The following is a 21,886-nucleotide window of genomic DNA, read 5'->3' on the forward strand; positions in this document are numbered from 1 at the left end:
GAAGCGGCTCTTCGGCCGGAGCGCTCGGGGCCGCAGCCCTCGGCCCCCTACGGCGGCGGCTGGGGGCGGGGCGGGCGGGGCGGGGCCTCGGCGGAGGCCGGCGCCCGCCTCTCCCGCGCTCTCCTCCTGCGTGACGTGCTGCCCTGCCCCTCTCGCGCCCGCGCGGCGCCGCGGTCCCTCGGCTTGGTTACCGCGTCCTGGCGCTGGCCCCGGCCCCGGAAGTAGGGTCGCCCCGCACGTTTCTGCTCCTGGGCGGCGACGGTCGCCACGGTGGCGGCCACTGCATCTCGTTCCGCCTCCGCGGCCCTGGGCGTGGTATCAGCGGGCCCTGGGACTATGACGGGCCAGGGCCAGTCGGCGGCGTCAGGGTCGTCGGCGTGGAGCTCGATATTCCGCCACGTCCGGTACGAGAACCTGGTGGCGGGCGTGAGCGGCGGGGTGCTGTCCAACCTCGCGCTGCACCCGCTCGACCTCGTGAAGATCCGCTTCGCCGGTAAGAGCCCGCTCCGACCCTGCGCCCCTTCTCCTTGCTGGTGCCGCGAACCGGGTCATCAAGACGCCAGAGGAGGCCTGCTGTCCGCTCGTCCCGCATACTAGGAGGCGAGCGTTGAGGAGAATGCTGCTTATCCGGCCTCACCTGGCACTAGATTCGAGGAAGGGGGAGCCTGGGAAGGGGATCTGGCCGCCCTCGCCCCGGTTCCCCAAGCCTAAGAGATAGAGAAGAGGGATAGAAAAGGCTGAGAAAAGTTCGTATTGGCGTGGGATGCGGGGCTCAACGCTGGATTTGTAAAGGGAGAAGGGCATTGGCACCTTTCAGGGGTTAGCCGTCGCACGTGCTAATCATTCACCCCTGGAGGTACTTTGAGACTTACGGTAGCCACGTGTTTGGCAGCGGAGCTGAGGAAAAGTGCTTGGGGTAGGGGTAGGGCGTAATCCTCAGCGGGTGGTCGGGAACAGGTGTGCGGTAGGATTCAGAGTGTGATACAGGGTCCTATGAAGGAATAGGGAGCTAGAATCCAAATACTATTTTTTGGAATTTACGTTTATTAAGTGTAGTGAGTTAAGTGAAATTTACAAAGCACTTTATTTTTTTTAAATATATATATTTTTAAAGATTTTATTTATTTATTTCTGAGAATACACAGAGAGGAGAGAGAGAGAGGCAGAGACACAGGCAGAGGAAGAAGCAGGCGCCATGCAAGGAGCCTGACGTGGGACTCGATCCTGGGTCTCCAGGATCAGGCCCTGGGCCGAAGGCGGCGCTAAACCGCTTGAGCCACCCGGGTTGCCCTACAAAGCACTTTAGAAGACGAATTCAACAGTAAATTCTGGAAAAGATAGTTTCAAAGAAGGTCTTGATAACTTTGCTGGGAAACTATTTTCTGGCATTCAGTTTTCCTTTTTTTATATATATAAAGATTTTATTTATTGGCGGAGAGAGCACAAGCAGGGGGAACAGCAGGAAGGGGTGGGGGGAGAAGCAGGCTTCTTGGATGCTGGGCTCCTCTGGGATTATGACTCCACGGGAAGGCAGGAGCTTGACCAGCCGAGCCATCCAGGCACCCCTGACATTTGGTTTTCTTGCTACCACGAGTTCTGCCTTGAGAGTTAGATCTGCAGAAGTGGTTCATCTTCAAGAGTAGGATTGATTCTACATACCTAATATATATCGTTCTTCTAATATTTGTAGCCTGCTTGTATAGGATACAGAAGCTCCTAAACAAAGTTCTGTCCTCGAGGGACTTATGGTCTAATTGTAGGCTTGAATATTAGTCACGTAAAATCTAGACAACATAAAATCAAGGGCAAAATGGAATAAATCCAAATATCAAAATATGAGTAGAGATAGACTATCAAGAAAATTCTAGGTTGCTGATGGCTGTATGTATGTTTATCTGTAAGGTTCCATTAGATCTTGAGGTTCCCCAAAGAAGGACTGATATTTTGACAGCTGGAAGGAAGACAAGAAGCTATTTTATGGAAGAAAATCAGTGAAAACTATGTAGTATATACCTAGAAGAAAACCTAAAAAGGCATATAGTTTCCATGGAGTTCGTGACACATGCACAAATAAAAAGTATGACAAGTAACATTGAACATTTACTAAGAGCAAGGCAATGAACTAAGAGTTTTACATGCATTATCTATCTCATTTACTACTCTGAACAACCCTGTGAATTTGTTATCTCCATCATACAAATGACAATAATAGAAGTTGACCAACTTGCTCTTGTCGCAATTTATAACAGCACAGATGTGGGATTTGAACCCAGGCAGTCTAATTCTGGAACCCTTTGGCTCTTAACCACTCATCATTCTAGGAATCCCTAGTATACAGTGGTTTGAACATGAAGAAAGGAATTTTGGATTTGGCTGCAGACACAGGCCTGTATGACTTGGTGCCTCTAATATTTTGTTTAGGAGAAGAGGTGATCATTGAGATGATCATTGAGAAATAGTATTGGTTTGGTGACTTTAAGACAGTGCTGTGAAGCAGATTGTGCCTGAAGAAATTTTTGGTTCCTGAGAAGGTTGGTAATCTTGATGAAATGGGGGAGAGTCTTAGGAGACCAATGCAGCCAAAGTAATAGGTAAGATGTTTGAGACAGGATAGGAAGACAAAATTAAAAGATCTAGGAATCAAAGCAGGACTTAGTAATAAGAAAGTGTGGCTGTGAAATGGCGATAGAGGAAAATTTAGGAAGATAAATAACTGAAATCAAAATAGTTGGCCATCAGCATTAATGCTGTAGTTTCTATGCCTTCATAAACCTTAGGCCCTAGTGATGAAGTTGTAATTATCTAGCAGCAGGGGTATTATTAGTCATGGTTGTACCATTAAACTAAACGTGGAATATTTCAGTGAGTTAGGTGCAAATTGGAACTCAGAAGTGTCCAGAATGGGAGAAAGATTAGAAATCACTTGTGAGAAATGACTGGAAGAACTAGTTTGACTTGAGGTGGATGGAGGGCAGGGACAGATAACTTAAGATATTTGAATAACTGCCATGTGTGAAAGGGAGCTATCTTATTATGGGTTGGTCTAAAGACCAGGTAGAGGCTGGATGGAAATGATAGGGAAGCAGATTGTGGCCTGTCCCAAGTGGTGGTGCTCAGAAATGAAACTGGTGCTATGTGGAAGTGGTTCAGGGCTGGATGACACAAGTTAGAAGATATTCCTGCATTGAATGGAAAGGTTGGTCAGATGAGGTGATTGTTGAGGACCCTTCTAACTTTAAGATACAATTTTAAATCCTCCAAGAATGGTGAGAGAGAGAGGCACCGGCTGGCCCAGTTGGAGGAGCAGGTGACTCTTGATCTTGGGGCCATAAGACTGATGAGAGAGAGACCCTCAACAAAGAATGAGGTGTAAACAGTAATTTTCTAAAATAATCTGGAAGCCTCATAATCTGTAAATTGAAGAACCAAAATGTAGACTCAAGTAACAAGAATAGCACATAGTCCAGTTTTGTGTATGTAGTGTAGTATTGCAAGACTCTGTAGTTTAAATGAATGCTTGCTGTGTGCCATACATGATTTTAAGGACTGGGTATGTATTAATTCATTTAACCCTTTGTAATTTTTAGAGTTAGGTTCTGTTTTTTTTTCACATTTTGTGGATGAGATAACTCAGCCACAGAGTAATCAAGTAACTGACTCAGGGTCACGTAATTAAGTGTTGGAGTGAAGGGGGGTTGCAAAGGAAATTTAATAGCCAGAGAAGAAAGGGGAAAATGAAGAGAGTATGGTGTAAAATTAGCCCAAAGAAGAGTGTTTAGGGGCGCCTGGGTGCCTCAGTCAGGTAAGCGTCTGCCTTCAGCTCAGGCCATGATCCAGTCCGGGGTCCTGGGATCCAGCCCCACATTGGGCTGCCTGCTCAGTGGGGAACCTGCTTCTCCCTCTCCCTCTGCTGCCCCACCCCCCCGCTTGTGCACTCTGTGTCAAATAAATAAAAAAAATTTTTTAAAGAGTGTTTAGGAAGTAGATAGTCTTAGGTGCTGCTAAATGGTTGGTGAGAAAGAGGGGACTCCCAGAGTGCACTGCAAGGTCTTCAGAGCATTTGCAGTAATAGGTGGAGACTCAAATCACATTGCAGTGGATTGGGAGGGAGGGACACACTGCACACCATCACAGGCTTTTGCCCTACATTCTAGCCTAATTTCCTACCATCCCTTCCTCCATCAGCTGTATGCTTTATACCAAATCCCTAATGTTCTCCCAAATGGGGCCCGGCATTGTGACGTTTGCATGTTTTTTATACCAGCTGTTGTACTTGTCTAGAGACAAACCTTTCTTTCCTTTCCCAAAAAGGCAAATTTCTTTCTTTCTTTCTTTCTTTCTTTTTTTAAGGATTTTATTCATTCTTGAGAGACACAGAGATAGAGGCAGAGACATAGGCAGAGGGAGAAGCAAGCTCCCTGCAGGGAGCCGGATGCGGGGATTTGATCCTGGGATGCTAGGATCACCAAAGGCAGATGCTCAACCGCTGAGCCACCCAGGTGTCCTGCCAAAGACAAATTTCTAATCAATAGTCAAGGCTCTACCCTAGCATCTTCTCTGTCGCGTTCCCTGTTACTCTATTGCATCTCCCCATTTCCTTCTATGCAGAACATTTGTTTCTTCTGTAATCCTTTAGCACTTCATTTACCATAGTGCTCATAACTTTGCAACGTGATTGCTGGTGTTTTTTGTCTTGATTATGGCTTCCTCGGGGTCAGGATTTGTGTCCTACTTATGTTTATAGTCTCCCTTTGCCTGGCAATGACAAGGAGTAAATAAATAGTTTTTAAATTTTTTTAATAAAGTGTACAAATGAATATTTTTCAGATTTAAAGATTTCATCTTAACTATATAGTGTAGACAAGATTATAGTATAAGGGAAGTAGAGGGTATAGAATATTGTTGCCTGTTACTGAGATAATACTCTACTTCTATAATTAAGTGACTTGTCAAAACAATTAAAAAAAATCATTGGTTCATACCCATGAAAAGTAAAGATGGGGTTTCTGTAGTTTTGTTTTTTACCTCGAGAGAAATTGTGTTGTGAGCTTACTATTGAAAGGAAAACCGAAGGGTATTTAGAAAAAATCTATTAGGAGAATAAGAGACTTGAAATTCAAGGGAAGCATCAGAAAGATTATGAAATACAGAGCAAAATATTTCTTGAGAGCCAGTTCCTCTGTTACTTGCTTTTAAACTTGTTATGTTGTATAAACTCCACAATAACCTGTAAGGTAGGTGACATTTATCCCCATTTTAAAATGAGAATGCTAAAGCTCAGAATCTATCTTACAGGTTGTTGACATTTATCCCCATTTTAAAATGAGGATGCTAAAGCTCAGAAAAGTTAAGATCATGTAGCTAATTAGGGAAATTAGATCTCAAACCCAGGTCTTCTGACAAAGCCTCACATACTTTAATCTCATTTCCTGATTGTTAGGTTAATGATGAAAGACATTGACTTTTCTCCCTTTTCCTGGCAATGGTAAACAGTGATTTTTTGCCAGGCTCCATTAGGTACAGTGAAGTAGTGACAAACGGGGCAATGACCTGGGCATGTGTTTTATATGGCTAGAGGATTATAATTTGTGTACACTTTTCTAGAGGGCAGTTTCAGTGTGTATTATAACCTTTGACCCAGACTAATCCCCATTCTAATAGTTAATTCTAAGAATATAGAAATTTGTATGTTGTACAGAATATTCTTTAGAGACTTTAATAATAGCAAAAAATATGAGAACAACTTATCAACTGGGGGATGATTGTACAAATGATGAGATCTATGAAAGGGAAACCATATTTTTAAAAATTGTTTGGAAGTCTACTTAACAAATAACAAGTCTATAATAAAGAGGAATTTTCACAATATACTTTTGAATGAAGAAAAAAGCAGTATACAACACTATATGTAGTAAAATACCAATAAAAAAAAACTAGATTATAAATTTGACATTCTTTCATTCCATTTCCCTGTAAGAAACAAGGTACATTCAAAATAACATAATTTGGGGCATGAGGAGATGCTTAAAAGGACTGATTACAAAGATAAGTAATTATAGCAAAACCACAAGGAAAATTGCAATATTCTACTGCTAGAAGCAGTTTGGGCTGTTGCCACCTGCAGGGCCAGATGTCAAGGCGTGAAGGTCATTAAGAGAGCGCCACCTTGAGAGGAGCTGGACTGTCAGTAGTAAAAAAGTTCAGCTTGCCTGAGGCATCCCCATAGGAAGGCAGGTGAAAGTAAATACCTGCTTCCACTCTCTTCCATCCCTCTGACCTCTTGCCACACCTCCCCACTAGCCCAACTCAACTAGAAACTAGAAGACAAGGACAGGCTGCTAAGGCAGAACACGGTAGAGAGGGATGGACAGTGGATCTGGAAAGGAAACACAATATTCAGCAAATATATATTGAGAGCCTACAGTGTACAAAGCACTAAAAGGAGGGCAGCCCCGGTGGCTCAGTGGTTTAACACCGCCTTTGGCCCAGGGCGTGATCATGGACACCCGGGATCGAGTCCCGCGTTGGGCTCCCTGCATGGAGCCTGCTTCTCCCTCTGCCTGTGTCTCTGCCTCTCTCTCTCTCTCTCTCTCTCTCTCTCTCTCTCTCTCTGTCTCTCATGAATAAATAAATAAAATCTTAGAAAAAAAGCACTAAGAGGAATAGAAATATGGCAGTAAAGAAGTAGTAGTTTCTGCCTTCCCAGAGTCTTAATATAATTATGTGGTGTCTATGTTTATATGTGATTCAGAGCTAGAACATTCCTCTCACCTAATTTTGTGCCTTTACTGCAGTGAGTGACGGATTGGAACTGAGACCAAAATATAAAGGAATTCTGCATTGCTTAACTACCATTTGGAAACTTGATGGACTGCGGGGACTTTACCAAGGAGTGACCCCAAATGTGTGGGGTGCAGGTTTATCCTGGGGACTCTACTTTTTCTTGTGAGTAAATCTGGGAAATTTTACAGTATTATTTTAAAGGAGTTTTTAATTTTAGTGATTTTTACATTTCAGTTGATGAGGCAAGAGGAATCTTTTAATCAGTTTCTATGAATAGGAAGGGTCAGAAAGAGTACTTTCATTCTCTATCAACTATTATCAGAGGCATTTGGTCTGGAAGAAAGTTCTTAATAGGAAGAAAGTGAAAGGATGAGTTGGAGAAATGCTCTTACAGAAGCCACTTCTCTGAGTTGAATTCAGGAAGATGCCTTACTAAAATACTTCTAACTTGTAATGAAGTTGGAAAGCCAACAAGGACAGGTCCTGGGGTCCTCGTAAGAATGCACACCATGGGAGCTCCCTCTTGGGAACAATGAAAGCCAGTGCATGGCTAAAAGAGCTTGAGGCACATCCCTTCTTGCCTCTTATTTGACCTGCCCCATCATCTTCCTAGCTTGTTTGTTTCCTTCCTCCCTCACCTGTGAGGTATCCTCACTGTGTGAAATAACTGCTATTGCATGTCCATTGAAGAAGCACAGAAAGCGCCTGTGACAGACTGTGCATGAGTGTGCATGAGCAAAGCACTGCCGTGGAGGAACATATGCTGCTATTTGAAACTGGTATTTGAAACTGAATTCAGTATTTGAAACTGAATTCAGGAATGGGGAGGCTTGTCCTTGTCTTAATAGATGGTGTTTTTAGAAGAACATCAACACCTGCTGTATTTGCCTTTTTCTCTTTTGTGAAAAGATTTCACTTTATCTCCCATATTTTTTTTTAAAGATTTTATTTATTTATTCATTCATGAGAACAGGCAGAGGGAGAAGCAGGCTCCATGCAGGGAGCCTGACGTGGGACTCGACCCTGGGTCTCCAGGATCACGGCCTGGGCTGAAGGCGGCACTAAACCGCTGAGCCACCCGGGCTGCCCTGTCTCCCATAATTTTATGGCAGCATCCAAACCACAGTCTTTTCTCATTTTTGGTGGGAGGCGGGGGGCAGAGGGAGAGGGAGAATCTTAAGCAGGTTCCACATGCAGTGCAGAGCCTGACTTGCAACATGGTGGCTCTGTCTCATGACCCCGAGATCATGACCTGAGCCAAAACCAAGAATTAGACACTGAGCCACCCAGGCGCCCCCAAACCACAATCTTCAAATATTTTTTAAGTGAATGCAAAACAAATTCAACCTTAATATTGTTAAAAAATGTATTTTTCCTCTTTTTAGTTCTAAGACCCACTTAGATCAGTGAAACTATAGGTATAAAGTTTATTTTATTATGGATTTTGAGTTGTGTAGGTTCTCTAAAGAGAATTTTTAAGAACATCCATATGAATGTAAGGTTTATGTGATGAGACTTTCTTGTAAAATAATAGTATTGGTAAAGTACAGAAGGATTTATGTAGCTGAACTCTTCTTCCAAGAGGAAAATGGAAATTGGAGTTAGAGAAAATAGGTTGGTCCGACTCATCTGCTGAGAAACGTTGAGTAGCTGATTTTCTGCCAAATAAAGCTGAAACGTCAGTCTGCCACTCAAGTGTGGCTCAGTTTTTCCTGTCTTTCCCCACCACCCTTATTATAACCTTCGCTCATGCGCATCTGTTTCCTCACTGAAACTGTACCACCAGTGCCACCTCCCACACAAGCCTTCTGTGATCTCTGCCATAGCTTCTCAATCTCTTATGACACCATCTGTTTTGTCTTTATTAAGCTTACATGTGTGCTGCCCATGGTCCTTGTGAGTCTGCTGGGAAGGACCCACTGAGTGTTTTATCTAGCAGGATTGCCAAACACACTACTGAACATAGTGTTCAGCACTTCTTTGTTAGGGGCCCTCTTTTGTCCTTTTGCCTTGTCTGCCCAATTGCTGCACCACTGCTATAGCCCTCCCCCTCCCTGTTTTCCTGTTGTTTTTATTAACTGATTAAAATATTCTGCATATGTAGCAGTAGCCGTATACATTTGGGGGGAGGGATGGTAAACTCTTACAGTAAACCATTTCCAGCAAATCCATTTTTGAAATTTCCTGAGGTTGCTGTATGCATGGACTTTTACTTTTGGGGTACTGCTGTTAAGTCATGCACATTTTAAAACAGACTTTACTGCTTTATGACACCTGTTCAAATATTTATCAAACTGTTTATGTTTAATTCTTTCAGTTACAATGCCATCAAATCATATAAGACAGAAGGAAGAACGGAACGTTTAGAGGCAACAGAATACCTCATCTCCGCTGCTGAAGCTGGTAAGGCAGTATGTGACATCTAAAATAGCAACTTCCAACTTGATTTTCACTTTTTTGTTTTTTGTTTCCTAACCCCCCCCCTCCCCCCCCATTGAACAGTAGCGTTTTTGGCAATAAGTATGCTTATGTAACCAGTTACCACATGGAACTTCTTAGAAAGCAACTATTATTATTGGTTACTCTGGACAGGTTTCAAGAATTTTAATTATCACGAAGTAAAATTTAGAAAAGTTATGAATTCCTGCTAGTTGAAGATGATTTGGTATGGATTTCTTGAATTCTTGAATTAAAATGTAATTTTAGTTTTCACATTAGCTTAGTAGCCTTGTTTAATTGTCTCATGTATGTATAATATTCCAAAGAGAAAAGCAGAGCAGGACCCATAAATATTTATAACTCTTACTTTGACACTTTGTTTACTGATAATTTTTGTCTTTAAAGAACCTGATCATTTTTGAATACCTAGCTGCTAGCACAGAGCTGAATTACGGTAGGACTTAATAAATGTTTGTTGAATAAAGGACTACTTAGGAAATTCAGCAAATGAGAAACTTAACCAGATTAAATTTTTTATATCTAAAATTATTATTTTCAAAAAATAAAATTATTTTCTGTAAAGAATATAAAATATTATTATGTAGTTCTTTAATTTTTGAGATGTGTTGACTACTTTGAATGGATTTGAGAATTGTGGTAAAGTTGGGGGTAGATACATACATGCACAGGTAGAAATATTTGAGGTGTTGGATTCCTGATCCTTTTCCCCTGATTTTCAACCCCTCTGGGCTATACTCTTTCCTACTCCTGAATATTTATGTCTCCTAATCAGAGTCAGCTTCCTAGGACTTCCATCTGTTCTCTACACCAAGCCTTATTGTTTAGGAGCCAGTACATCCTTGCTGTCCTCATGCCTCAAGGGAAGTGTTTCACATGTCCATCCTCCTTTTAATTTACCTGCCACTTTTTATGTCCACCAAAGACTGTGGCTACTTTTTAAACTAAGACTTCCTCAGAGACTATATCTCACTGTTGTAGGTACAGCCGCTGAGCAACCCCATAGTTTATATTAATGGACTGTTCTTAATCTGGATTGTCATAAGTGACAAAGTACCTATATGCTGAGTAATCTTATTTAAATTTGATTTTAGGAGCCATGACCCTCTGCATTACAAACCCATTATGGGTAACAAAAACTCGCCTTATGTTACAGTATAATGGTGTTGTTAACTCCTCACAACGACAATATAAAGGAATGTTTGATACACTTCTGAAAATATATAAGTATGAAGGTGTGCGTGGATTGTATAAGGTAATGAATTATCAATATATTTTGAATAACCATTGTAACTTCCCTTGGCTCTATTGTCTGAATTCTGAATGACCTGTAGTTGGTCCTAAAAAACCAGACTCAGGCAAGAAGCAACTTTATGAAAACTGAAGTCCTGGTTTATAATATGGAAATTGTGCTTTAATCTGTGTATCCTCATTACCTTAAGGTACATCATCATGACACTGGTGGGTGTGAGAAGGCCTAAAATTTTGTAACCGTTTCTCTAAGTCACACATCGAGGTCACCCATTCCTTACTCCCCTCCCTGGAAACTGTGGTCCTTCAGGAACTGGCTTAGTTTTTGTTTTTTGCTTTTTTTTTTTTTTTTTTTTAATTCCCCTTTAGGGATTTATTCCTGGACTATTTGGAACATCACATGGTGCCCTTCAATTTATGGCGTATGAATTGTTGAAGTTGAAATACAACCAACATATCAACAGATTACCAGAAGCCCAGTTGGTAAGATGGTTCTTTAAAAAAAAAAAAAGATATCATTTACATTTATGGGCATTTAATAGATGGAAATTTTGTCACATTTACTATGGTAATGTTACTATGATGATGACTGCCACTAATTTAATTTATAGTTAAATATTTTATAGGCAAATGACATATGTTAAGAATAAAACCCCTTATTTGCACATAGCTTATGTTAATTTTTCACTTACAGCTCCACTTAAATGTTTTTCCTCTACAATGTTTACTTCTATAATTTTAAGGAAATCTTGTCTAAAGAAAAATGTTTGTGTTGTCATTTTAGAGCACAATAGAATATATATCTGTTGCAGCACTATCCAAAATATTTGCTGTAGCAGCAACGTACCCATATCAAGTTGTGAGAGCTCGTCTTCAGGATCAACACATGTTTTACAAGGGCGTATTGGATGTAATCACAAAGACATGGAGGTAAGAACATGTGTTATACCAAAATGGCTCTTAAGAGGTACCTGCCATATCTCAAACTGTGCAGTAGCCATTAGTTGTATAGCAAAGGCCAGAATGCTGTAGTGAAAACATGGCTGGTGGCCCCTGCTTTTCCATTTCTCATTTACTACATATAGAACTACAGACTTAATCTCTGAGGCTTGATTCCTTCATTTGTAAAATTAGAAAATCTAGGCTAACAAGGTTGTCATAAAAATCAAATGAGATTAGGGTGCCTGGGTGGTTCAGGCAGTTAAACATCTGACTCTTGGTTTTTGGCTCAGGTTGTGAGATCAAGCCCTGCATCAGGCGCTACACTGGGCGTGGAGCCTGCTTGCAGTTCTCTCTCTCTCCTCTCCTACCCCCGCCACTTGCTCGTACTCTCTCAAAAAAAACAAAAACAAAAACAAAAACAAAAAAAACCTCTGTTTCAACAAATTAATATTCCAAAATTTAGGTTTCACAAGATAGTTGAATGGGATTGAATATACGAAGTCATAAAAACTCTAGTTTAATATAATGAAACTGCTACTTGCACAATAACTTGCAGTCACTTGTCGCCATGTATGGAAGAGATGCTCCCTCTTCAACTACCTATAACTTACAAACTGTTATAGATAGACATCCTTAATTTCTCTGTAATTCTAAAAGGGTAAAGCAGAATGTTTAGGATGTTTACATTGAGTACAGTAATTATTTATTGTGAATCCAGGTGACAAGTTCCAAGGCCATATTCCCATTTTGGGCATTAAGGAAATAAAATTATTTTTGTGTGTGCTAGATTTAGTATCGTCTGGCATTTATGTAAGCTGTAAGATTTTTAATGCCTACATTAGATCAGTTCATGCTCCTATACATTTGTACATTTAGAGACATTTGAAAGATAGTTGTCATCACAGCACTCTTCAGTTCTGGAGTGCTCCTGCCCTCTCTTCTCTAGTCAGTCACAAAAGGAATGTGAGCTTCTACAAATGGCTCGTAAACTACATTTCAGCATGTCAAAAACATGGATGCAAATCACAGGGAGGCTTGAATGCTGGTTCCATGCCTTATGCCAATTAAAACTTTTGTATCTTCAGGCTAGCTATGTAGGAAATTAAGCATATATCTATTTTTCCCTCTAAAGGAAAGAAGGCATCGGTGGATTTTACAAAGGAATTGCTCCCAATTTGATTAGAGTGACACCAGCCTGCTGTATCACTTTTGTGGTATATGAGAACGTCTCACATTTTCTACTAGACCTTAGAGAAAAAAAAAAGTAAGCTAAAAGAAGTTAATTCCAATACATCTGCTTAAGCAGCAACTCTTCCTTTGTGTCTGAGATGTAAACATCAGAAGAAGACCGCAGCAACATGGCTCACAATGAAAATTGATCTACAATCATTAGTAGTCCGAGAACTGCTAAGAACTTGCAATGTTTTTCTGCTTTTTGCATTCCCTGTATGTGTGGGACTTGGCTACCTCTGCCAGAAATGGCTCCCATCAACACAATAGTAAAACTGACATCAAGTGGAGAGTTTCACAAATTTCTGTATTTCGCTGTTCAAGTAGGAGCTGATAACAGCATTTGCTAAATGGATTAGCTGAATATGCTGCTTTTTTCTAAACTCATTTGCCTGGATTGGGTTTAGAATCAGTCTCGTGCAAAATAGCCAGTAATGGCATCTGAAAAGAATTTTATCATTGCTGTTTCAAGGGTAAATTAAACTTTAAGGATTTTCTGGGCAAAGTGTTGCTTAAATCCAGACCATTTTTGAATTGGGAAATTTTGGTGAGAAAAAAAACCCTATATATAAATGTGCTTTAGTTTTAATTCAATTGGAATGTGCTCACTAGGGAAATTTGAAAAGTGATATGCTTCTCTTAATTTGAAAAGTAACTGATATTTGTTGTCATTCTGCAATTAATCTTTTCCCCTGGGGGCTCTTCCATAATTTAAAATATAATTGTGGATTCAGTGACTCTTTTTTGACATAGATACTTAGTGTCTCTTAAACTTATAAAATCTGAATTGGGATCCAGCTGTATCAGTCTCGGTTAACATATTTGGCTATAATCACTAACTGGCTATAAATCAGTAATAGATCACTTCATACAAATACTGTAATGATTGGGATCTATTAGTTGAGAAACTGTGGGGGAAATGAGTAACTTCCTAAGTCAGCCATCGGATATATGGGTCCAGATCTCAAATAAATGATTAATATACATTGGTTGCTCATATTCAGATGGAATTCTATTAATGGCCGTTATTGATTTTTACTTGAGTCATATAAATACCTATACAAGACTGCCCCAAAAGGACACCAGAATTATATTTTTATTTATCATAAGCCTTTATGAATGCTGTTGCACTTCCATCTGTCTGTTGTAAATAAAAAACATTGTGGTTTTCAAAACCATTTTTAAATGGTTCTTTGAAAATAGGTCTATTTTTTATATTTTGCAAATGGCATTATTTTAAAAATATGAAACGAGTATCTAATTGTATTTAATTTGTGTAACATGCACAGGAATACTTTATAAATTAAATGTGATGTATTTTTTCATACTTCTGGATTTACTATAATTCATATGAAATCCTGATGTTAGTCCCTATATGGAAGACTGGCTACAGCTGCTGTTTCGAGTTTTAGAGGTAGTGCCATTGTTTGAATGCCTCCTGTGTACCCCCAAATTAATAAAACATAATTCCTGTCTTCTAAGAGCATACAAACTTGCAGAATTAAATAAATAAGCATTAAAGAGTAACAGTTCTAGACTAACAGGCAAGAAGATTTCTACAAAGCTCTGTAAGAGTCCTGAGAAAAGAGAACTCATTCCACTAAGTCAACAACAAATTCTGATGAGCTCTTGCTCTGTGCCATCACTGAAGATAGAGCAGGAAATAAGCCAGACAACATTCCTGCCCTCAGGGGATTTTCATTTTAGTGGGAGTGACAGAAAACAAATTGTGCATAATACAATCTCAGATATTAAATGCTATAAATAGAACTAAAGCAGAGTTGGAAATAGTGTTATTATCTTAGGATGCTTAGGGTCAGGAAAGATCTCTTTGAAGAGGTAGTATTTGAAACATTTTGAAAGAAGTGAGGAACAAGCTGCAATGAGACATTCTAGGCAGAGAATATGAAGTACAAAGGCCCTGAGGCCAGAATTAATTTAGAGGAGATGGGTAAGGACAGTGGCCAGGGAGAGGAGGTTGGAGAAATGGCCCTTTAGTATGGTAGGAAAGAGTGCAGGATTCACTTCAAATTTCAGCTTTCCTGTTTACTGTCTGGCCTCCAGCCAAATTTTCTCATATGTAAAATGTGTCTTAGATTTATTCCTTTGTGGATGAGGATGCTTGGACAAGTGATTATTGAGGGAGTGCTCTTAGGAGCATCTGTAATGGAGTTAAGAAAATGGGAAGAAGTTTTAGATGTTCACCTGCAGCCTGACCCTACAGGACACTCTGCAGTATGAATTGGACCACAGAGATTGTCCTGCCCTGAGGTGAGTGGCTGGGTTATTATGTTCTCACGTCAAGTGGTCACTGACCACCTGTTGTGGTTGGAAGGAGGGAAGGCTAGGTGGAGGTGACTGCTGTTAGCAGCTGGGTTATGGGTGTACCAGCCTTGTAAAAAGGGATTTGGTGGGTTACCAACAGCATCTGCAAATGAGGATATTAAAAGTATGTAGTTCATAAGACTGTTGATGAGATTAAGTGGATCGATCCATCTAAAGTGCTTAGCACTGTCCCTGGGCCAGATCTTACAGGCCATGGTCAGGGGTTTAGATTGCGGGAGAGATCATTCTAGTGATTGTATGAAGAAGCAGGATACAACAGGGTTACTAGTTAGGAAGCTTCCACAGATATCTAATCAAGAGCTGATGGTAGCATGGACCTGATTGATAGAGCTGGAGATGGTTTATAGCTTGGGGGGAACTAGAAGAGAGTTCATGGAAGGGAAACTTGAAGCTTGGCCTTGATGGTTGAGATTTCAAAGGGAACCATGAAAAAAAGCACAGGTGACATGTCTTGAACAATGTGTTGTCCATGTGGTAATGAAGAAATAGAAGAGAAAGCTGAAAGATTGGGACCAGAACATGAGAATGCTGATTCTTACTAAATGTATTTGGGTTTTATTTGATGAGTAAGAGAGAAGTGAGAGTCATTAACAGAACAGAGAGACACGGTTAAATCTTGGGGGTGGGTGACAGAAGCAGACCAATCAGATAAGACGAGCAAACTCAAAGGGACGGGGTTATCAACTGTGTAAATATTTCAGTAAGATGAAGATGGATGTCACTGATAAGTTTAAGCAGATTCAAATTCTAGAGGCCAAAGACAGATTGCAAGCAGTTAATAAGCAGGTGGGGCAAATGACAAGTATTCATTTCAGTCTAGGCTCTTTCTTGGATTTCAGCAGATAAAGGAAAGGCAGAGAGAGAACTTTAGCTTGAAAAAAGTACTGGGATCTGGGAAGGGTGGCAAGTTGGGGAGGCTGTCCGAGGGAAAACCAGAACACGATTGTAAAAACGCTCAAAGGTTAAGATCTAGGCCAAAACAAAACTTGCCGGAGCTTAGCCTCAGAGAACATATGTATGGTATAACGTGAACCAAAATGATGTTGGGTACCATGCCTTGTGAAAAGAAGGTTATTCTGTTTCAGTATGTGCTTTTGTCCCAAGGGAGTTTTAAAAAGCCATGTTGTTTATTTTATTTATTTATTTATTTATTTTTAGCCATGTTGTTTAAAGGCCATACTAGAAAAGGGTTAGTGACTAAAAAGTGTGAGTCCAGGAGTCCTCAGAGCAAAGTCTCTCTTTTAAATATGGGCAGGTTACTGAACAAAAAAAAACCTCCAGACAGAGTATTATTACCACTTTAATAACAAGGCCTCTTTAGTGATTGTAAAATTACAGAAATAAAATACCTTGAAATGATTTATTTCACCTTTATTCCTTTCTAAACATGTATTATTTAACATGCAGGAGGTATGTGAAATTTTGGGTTACTTTGAGTGAAGTCTTCAATTTCTTTCCAAGTGAGGGAATAAGAAATAGACTCTGGAAGTACTTACTCATAGTGAATACCTGTTACTGGCTGCTTGGCATCTATTTCTCTTCTGAGATTAGTAGCTGGAATTTCTTTTCAGAACCTCCCTCCTTCCTCCAGTCTCACACTTGTGGTTTAGATGGAATTGGCCTCACCTGCCCCAGAAGGGGGCCCTGCTTAACAGAGCCGATCTAAATGTGCCATCTCTGTTAGTAATGAATGTTTGGAATTGACACAGTTGCCTAAGCTGACCCAGTCAGAGTGACTCTTAAAAAGACTTTTTTTTTTCAGTGTATCCTGATATAGATCCTCTCCTCGCTGTTTCACCAATTAGGATTTGTGTAATTCACAGAGCTCCTCAAAACCAACCTAAATCATGTTATATGAGATTCTGGATCAGTTCTGACCCCCAGCTCTATGTACCTCTATAGTTTTCAATTGAGTGAACCAATAACTTTATTTTTTAATCCACTCTCAGTTGGAGCTTTCTGTTACTCGATACAACTGAAAGCTTCCCCGATGACACAGAATCTCTGATACAGGGCACCCTGGGTGGCTCAGCGGTTTAGCGCCGCCTTCAGCCCAGGGCATGATCCTGGGGACCCAGGATCGAGTCCCACATCAGGCTCCCCACATGGAGCCTGCTTCTCCCTCTGCTTGTGTCTCTGCTTCTCTCTCTGTCTCTCATGAATAAATAAATAAAATCTTTATTAAAAAAAAAAAATCTATGATACAGACCCTAAAGTCCATGTGTCATTTTCCTATCAACTGTCATGATGTTGAACTCTTGTTGGTATGGAAATTGATGTTTACCTTTAGGAAAAAGGAGCACTTTGTGACCCTTCCGTATGTTGTATGGGTTCTTGAAAATGTTTTTACCTTTGCTGAAAAACATTAAGTTATTTAATATTTACCAAAAAATTAAAGAGCTTATTCAACTCACCATGAAAAGCATCAAAGAGAAAAACTGACCAGTACACTCAGAAAAATAACTAAAATCTGCTGTGGGAGAAGTGTTGGATAATTTGAAAGTTGTCCCCAAAATATTTTCTGACATCAAATATTACAAAATTGTGTGTTTGTATTAAATTTCAGTTAGGTTGGGACGCCTGGGTGGCTCAGTGTTTGAGCATCTGCCTTTGGCTCAGGTGGTGATCCCGGAGTCCTGGGATCGAGTCCTGCATCCGGCTCCCTACAGGGAGCCTGCTTCTCCCTCTGCCTGTGTCTCTGCCTCTCTCTTTGTCTCTCATAAATAAGTAGATAAAATATTTAAAATTAATTTCAGTGTAAATTGTGATGTTAGGCATGTTCTACTCAAGGCTAGCAAGTGATAAAACCAGTTTACACTCAACATGTCAAAAAGCAGCAAGATGCTTTTTGTTAAGTGATTCACATTAACTTCTTTCTCACCCAGGCTTTAAACTATTTTATAAATAGGGGGGCGCTTAGGTGGCTCAGTCATTTGAACATCTGACTCTTGATTTCAGCCCAGGTCATGATCTCAGGGTCCTGGGATTGAGCCAGTGGTAGGCTCCCAGCTTAGCGGGGAGTCTGCTTGTCGTCTTCTGTCCCTTCCCCTGTTAAGAAGCTCGCTCTCTCTCAAATAAATAAATCCTTTAAAAAAAACCTAACTCATTAACTGACAAGTGAAGCATGAAATATTCTTCGTATAATAGTAAGGCTGAAATTATATCTGTGTAAAAGAGGGCTTCCTTCCAAGCCTCAGGGTCATATAGAAATACCCATCCAGCCACAGAGAGCACTGGACCAAGACTCTTGGAGCCTGTCCCTGTAAAACACAGCAAGGAGATATGGGACTGAACTCATGCTGTGAGCAGCTTGTTCCCAAAGAGAGAGAGAAAGCACCACTCACGCTCACTTCCTTGTCCAATCAACTAATCGCACATCAATCTCAGTCCAACCAGGGCATAGAACGCACAGCAGATTTAACCAGGAGAAGATTAAGGAATTGCTAAGCTATAATAAATATATTACGGGAACTAAACAGTACCCTGAAGTAAAGAGTAGCCAAGGATGAATGAGCTTGGAGGAGTGTCCCCCTCTGGCATTCACACCTCTTGGGACCATTGCAGACCACTGGATGATGAGAAAGGCTGCTGGGTTTCCTAGTCCAGAGTTGGTATAGAATTAGGTGAAAAACAGGAACAGATCCTTTAGGACACCAGCAAGCCAAAGCTAGTTGAGCAGCTTGCTGAGGATGATGGGACATTTTTGCAGTTGCAAAGGCAGGGTAGACTTGGCCCACACTGGAAAGGTGCAAGCAAGCCAAGACCTGTGGGTGGGCATACTGGGGAATCGGGTGCTCTAGACAGTAGAGGCCGGGACTATGTGGCATCCCTCTCCCCTGCAGAAAGATAATCAGACCTCCCGGGCTGGAGCTGCAAGTCCTAGGTAAAGGACTGCATTTTGGGTGTGCAACTGGAGCACAGTACCACCAAATACACACACACACCCCACTGGTAGGAGCAAGAGAAACCACCCTGAAACCAGGAAGACCAGCTCCTTCTGCAATATCCCTCCAGTATTCTCTAGTTAATAGGCTCATTCTAAAGAAGTACTTAGAGTGCAGTTCATGACCACAGTGTAGGTACTGAAGAATGAATTTAGAGTTCAGAAACAAATTGATGAGCAGTTTAATTGACCATCTGGAGTACTTAGCTTCATTTGCAACCTTCTATGCACATTCCAGTTCCAGCACAACAAAGCTAAATAACATACGTAATCTGTATGTTAGCCTAGTTTGCTACAGCTATCCTGATAAGGAAAGTGCCTGCCCTTCACCCAAATGAGAAAACACAAAGCCCAATGGTCATTGAATCCATTGCTGGCTATATTAATTACTCCTCCAATTCAGTCATGGTCTCAGTATTTTGTCAACTAAAAACCTGTAAAGTTGACCTCCACTAACTTTCATATAACATAAGAATGGGAAGGAGAGGGATCCCTGGATGGCGCAGTGGTTTAGCACCTGCCTTTGGCCCGGGGCGCGATCCTGGAGACCCGGGATCAAATCCCACGTCGGGCTCCCGGTGCATGGAGCCTGCTTCTCCCTCTGCCTGTGTCTCTGCCTCTCTCTCTCTCTGTGTGTGTGACTATCATAAATAAATAAAATTTTAAAAAAAAAGAATGGGAAGGATAGAAAGGAAGAAAAAGGTTACCATGTATAAACGGGCATATAACAAAATATCCAAGGCCACCAAGGTCCTGGTTTTCTGTCATTGTTCACAAGTTCATAGGTGATATCTACAGCTTCCCATTCCACATTTAACTACCCATTCCACATTTTCCTTGCCCACAGCCAAAACCCACAGTTCTGGGTTCTTTACCTGGTGAAGCAGATGCAAATCCTTCTTCCTGAAAGGTTGGGATCCTTAATCACTCTTCTTTCTCTGGTTCAAGTAGTTCTCTGTTCATCTTTGGCATGGAAGTACTAACAAGAACCTCAGAAAATTTTCTGGGTTCCAAACATGGTCTTCCTTGCTTCCATCATGGCAGCAACCAATTGCCCTTCGTAATTAGGATCCGTCAGTAAAGCCAATAGATGAACCTCCTGTTTTTCACCTGTTGGTTCAGTGGTATAAAGGGTGCAAAATGTCCAGGGGGCAGTCTACAGTAGGTTGGCTTCTAACACAGATTCCATGATCCCTGCCTCCTGATGTAAATAATCTAGTTCTGTTTGAGCAATGTTGGGGCTTGTAAATAAGTTGGTTATCAATTCCATGATTATGTTATATGGCAGATGGAATTTTGCAAGTGTAATTAGGGTCCCTAATCAGTTTGGCTATAATCCAAAAGGAGAGATTATCCTGAGTGAGCCCAACCTACCTAATCAGGAAAGCCTTACCTTTTTTTTTCTTTGAAAGATCTTATTTACTTATTCATGAGAGACACAGAGAGAGGCAGAGACACAGGCAGAGGGAGAAGCAGGCTCCATGCAGGGAGCCCGACATGGGACTTCATCTTGGGTCTCCAGGATCACGCCCTGGGCTGAAGGCGGCACTAAACTGCTGAGCCACCCGGGCTGCCCTCAGGCAAGCCTTAAAAGCAGAAGAATTCTCTTGCTGGTCTGGAAAAAAACATCCATGTTGTAAGAGGAGGGGCCACATAACAAGCACCTGGGAGTGACCTCTGGGAGGTAAAAGCAGTCCTCAGCTGACAGCAAGAAAACAAGGTTTTGTTTGTTTGTTTGTTTAAGATTTTATTTATATATTCATGAGAAACACAGAGAGAAGAGAAAGAGAGAGAGAGGCAGAGGGAGAAGCAGGCTCCATGCAGGGAGCCCTATGTGGGACTTGATCCCAGGTCTCCAGGATCACGCCCTGGGCCAAAGGCGGTGCTAAACCACTGAGCCACCCGGGCTGCTGGAAAAGAAGGTTTTTAACACAGCTGCTAGAAATTGTATTCTGCTAACAATCATATAAATTGAAAAGAAAATCCTGGATGTTAGATAATTGAGCCAATACTTTGATTTCAGCCTGGTGAAAACCTGAGCAGAAGACTCAACTAACCTGTACCTAGACCCTTGACCCATAGAAGCCATGAGATTAATAAATGTGTGTTGTTTTAATCTATTAAATTAGTTATGCAGTTTTCAATAGAAAATGAATAGTCTCATATTCTAATTCAGTGGAACTATTTTTGTGTCTCCTGGTGGAAGCATTCCCCTCTTGGATACCAAAATCTCCAAACCAGCAGTTCAAAGTTGCCAGGATAAGAAGCAAAAAGTCTACAAATGAGTTATTAGGAATAATAGTAAGAGAAGCGAGTCACTTCCACTGCTTGTATTCTGGCTACAAATAAGAGAGGTAACAGCATATCATGCTTTCTGATCCAAGCACATACTACACCCCATAGGACCAAACCCCGTTCTAGGATGTTGTCTACCAACTGGTGTAAGACCACATATGCGTCCCGAGTAAGCCATTTCACCTTTCACTTAGACCAGCCAGTCTCAGGTGATAGGGTATATTGCAAGACCAATTAATTCCATAGGGTGAGCCCCATTGCCGCATTTCTCTGTTGTAAAATGAGGTTTCTGGATCTGAAGCACTGGTGAGTAGAATGCCAGGACAGTGGATAAGGCATTGTGTGAGTCCGTGGATGGTAGGGCTGGCAGAAGTATTATGGGCATGGAGGGCAAATCTATATCCAGAATATATGTCTGTTTCTGTGAGAATGAATCTCTACCCCTCCATGGTAGAAGAGGTCCACTGCATGTCTGGCTTGTCCTCTCAGGGAATGGTACCAATGTTACATACTCAAAGCTGGTCTCTTCTCAGCAGTAACTCTAGCCAGGCCAGCCTTTTAAGGGAAATCCCATGTTGTTGAACAGCCTCCTGTGCATTGTCACCATGGCCTCTTTGTTCATGGGTCCATTGAACTATC

The 21,886-nt window shown here is 41.2% G+C and overlaps 1 protein-coding gene across 1 annotated transcript; it reads left to right on the forward strand.

Annotated features, from left to right (window-relative positions):
• The first annotated feature begins 36 nt into the window (after positions 1-36).
• SLC25A32 (solute carrier family 25 member 32) lies at positions 37-16,368 on the forward strand. Its single transcript, XM_072734111.1, has 7 exons — positions 37-493; positions 6,795-6,945; positions 9,101-9,186; positions 10,335-10,495; positions 10,861-10,974; positions 11,276-11,421; positions 12,566-16,368. The coding sequence occupies exons 1-7, from the start codon at positions 337-339 to the stop codon at positions 12,699-12,701; spliced, it is 951 nt and encodes a 316-aa protein (XP_072590212.1). The 5' UTR covers positions 37-336; the 3' UTR covers positions 12,702-16,368.
• Positions 16,369-21,886: the final 5,518 nt, after the last annotated feature.

Source organism: Vulpes vulpes, chromosome 13, assembly GCF_048418805.1.
Source record: "Vulpes vulpes isolate BD-2025 chromosome 13, VulVul3, whole genome shotgun sequence".
Taxonomy (NCBI): domain Eukaryota; kingdom Metazoa; phylum Chordata; class Mammalia; order Carnivora; family Canidae; genus Vulpes; species Vulpes vulpes.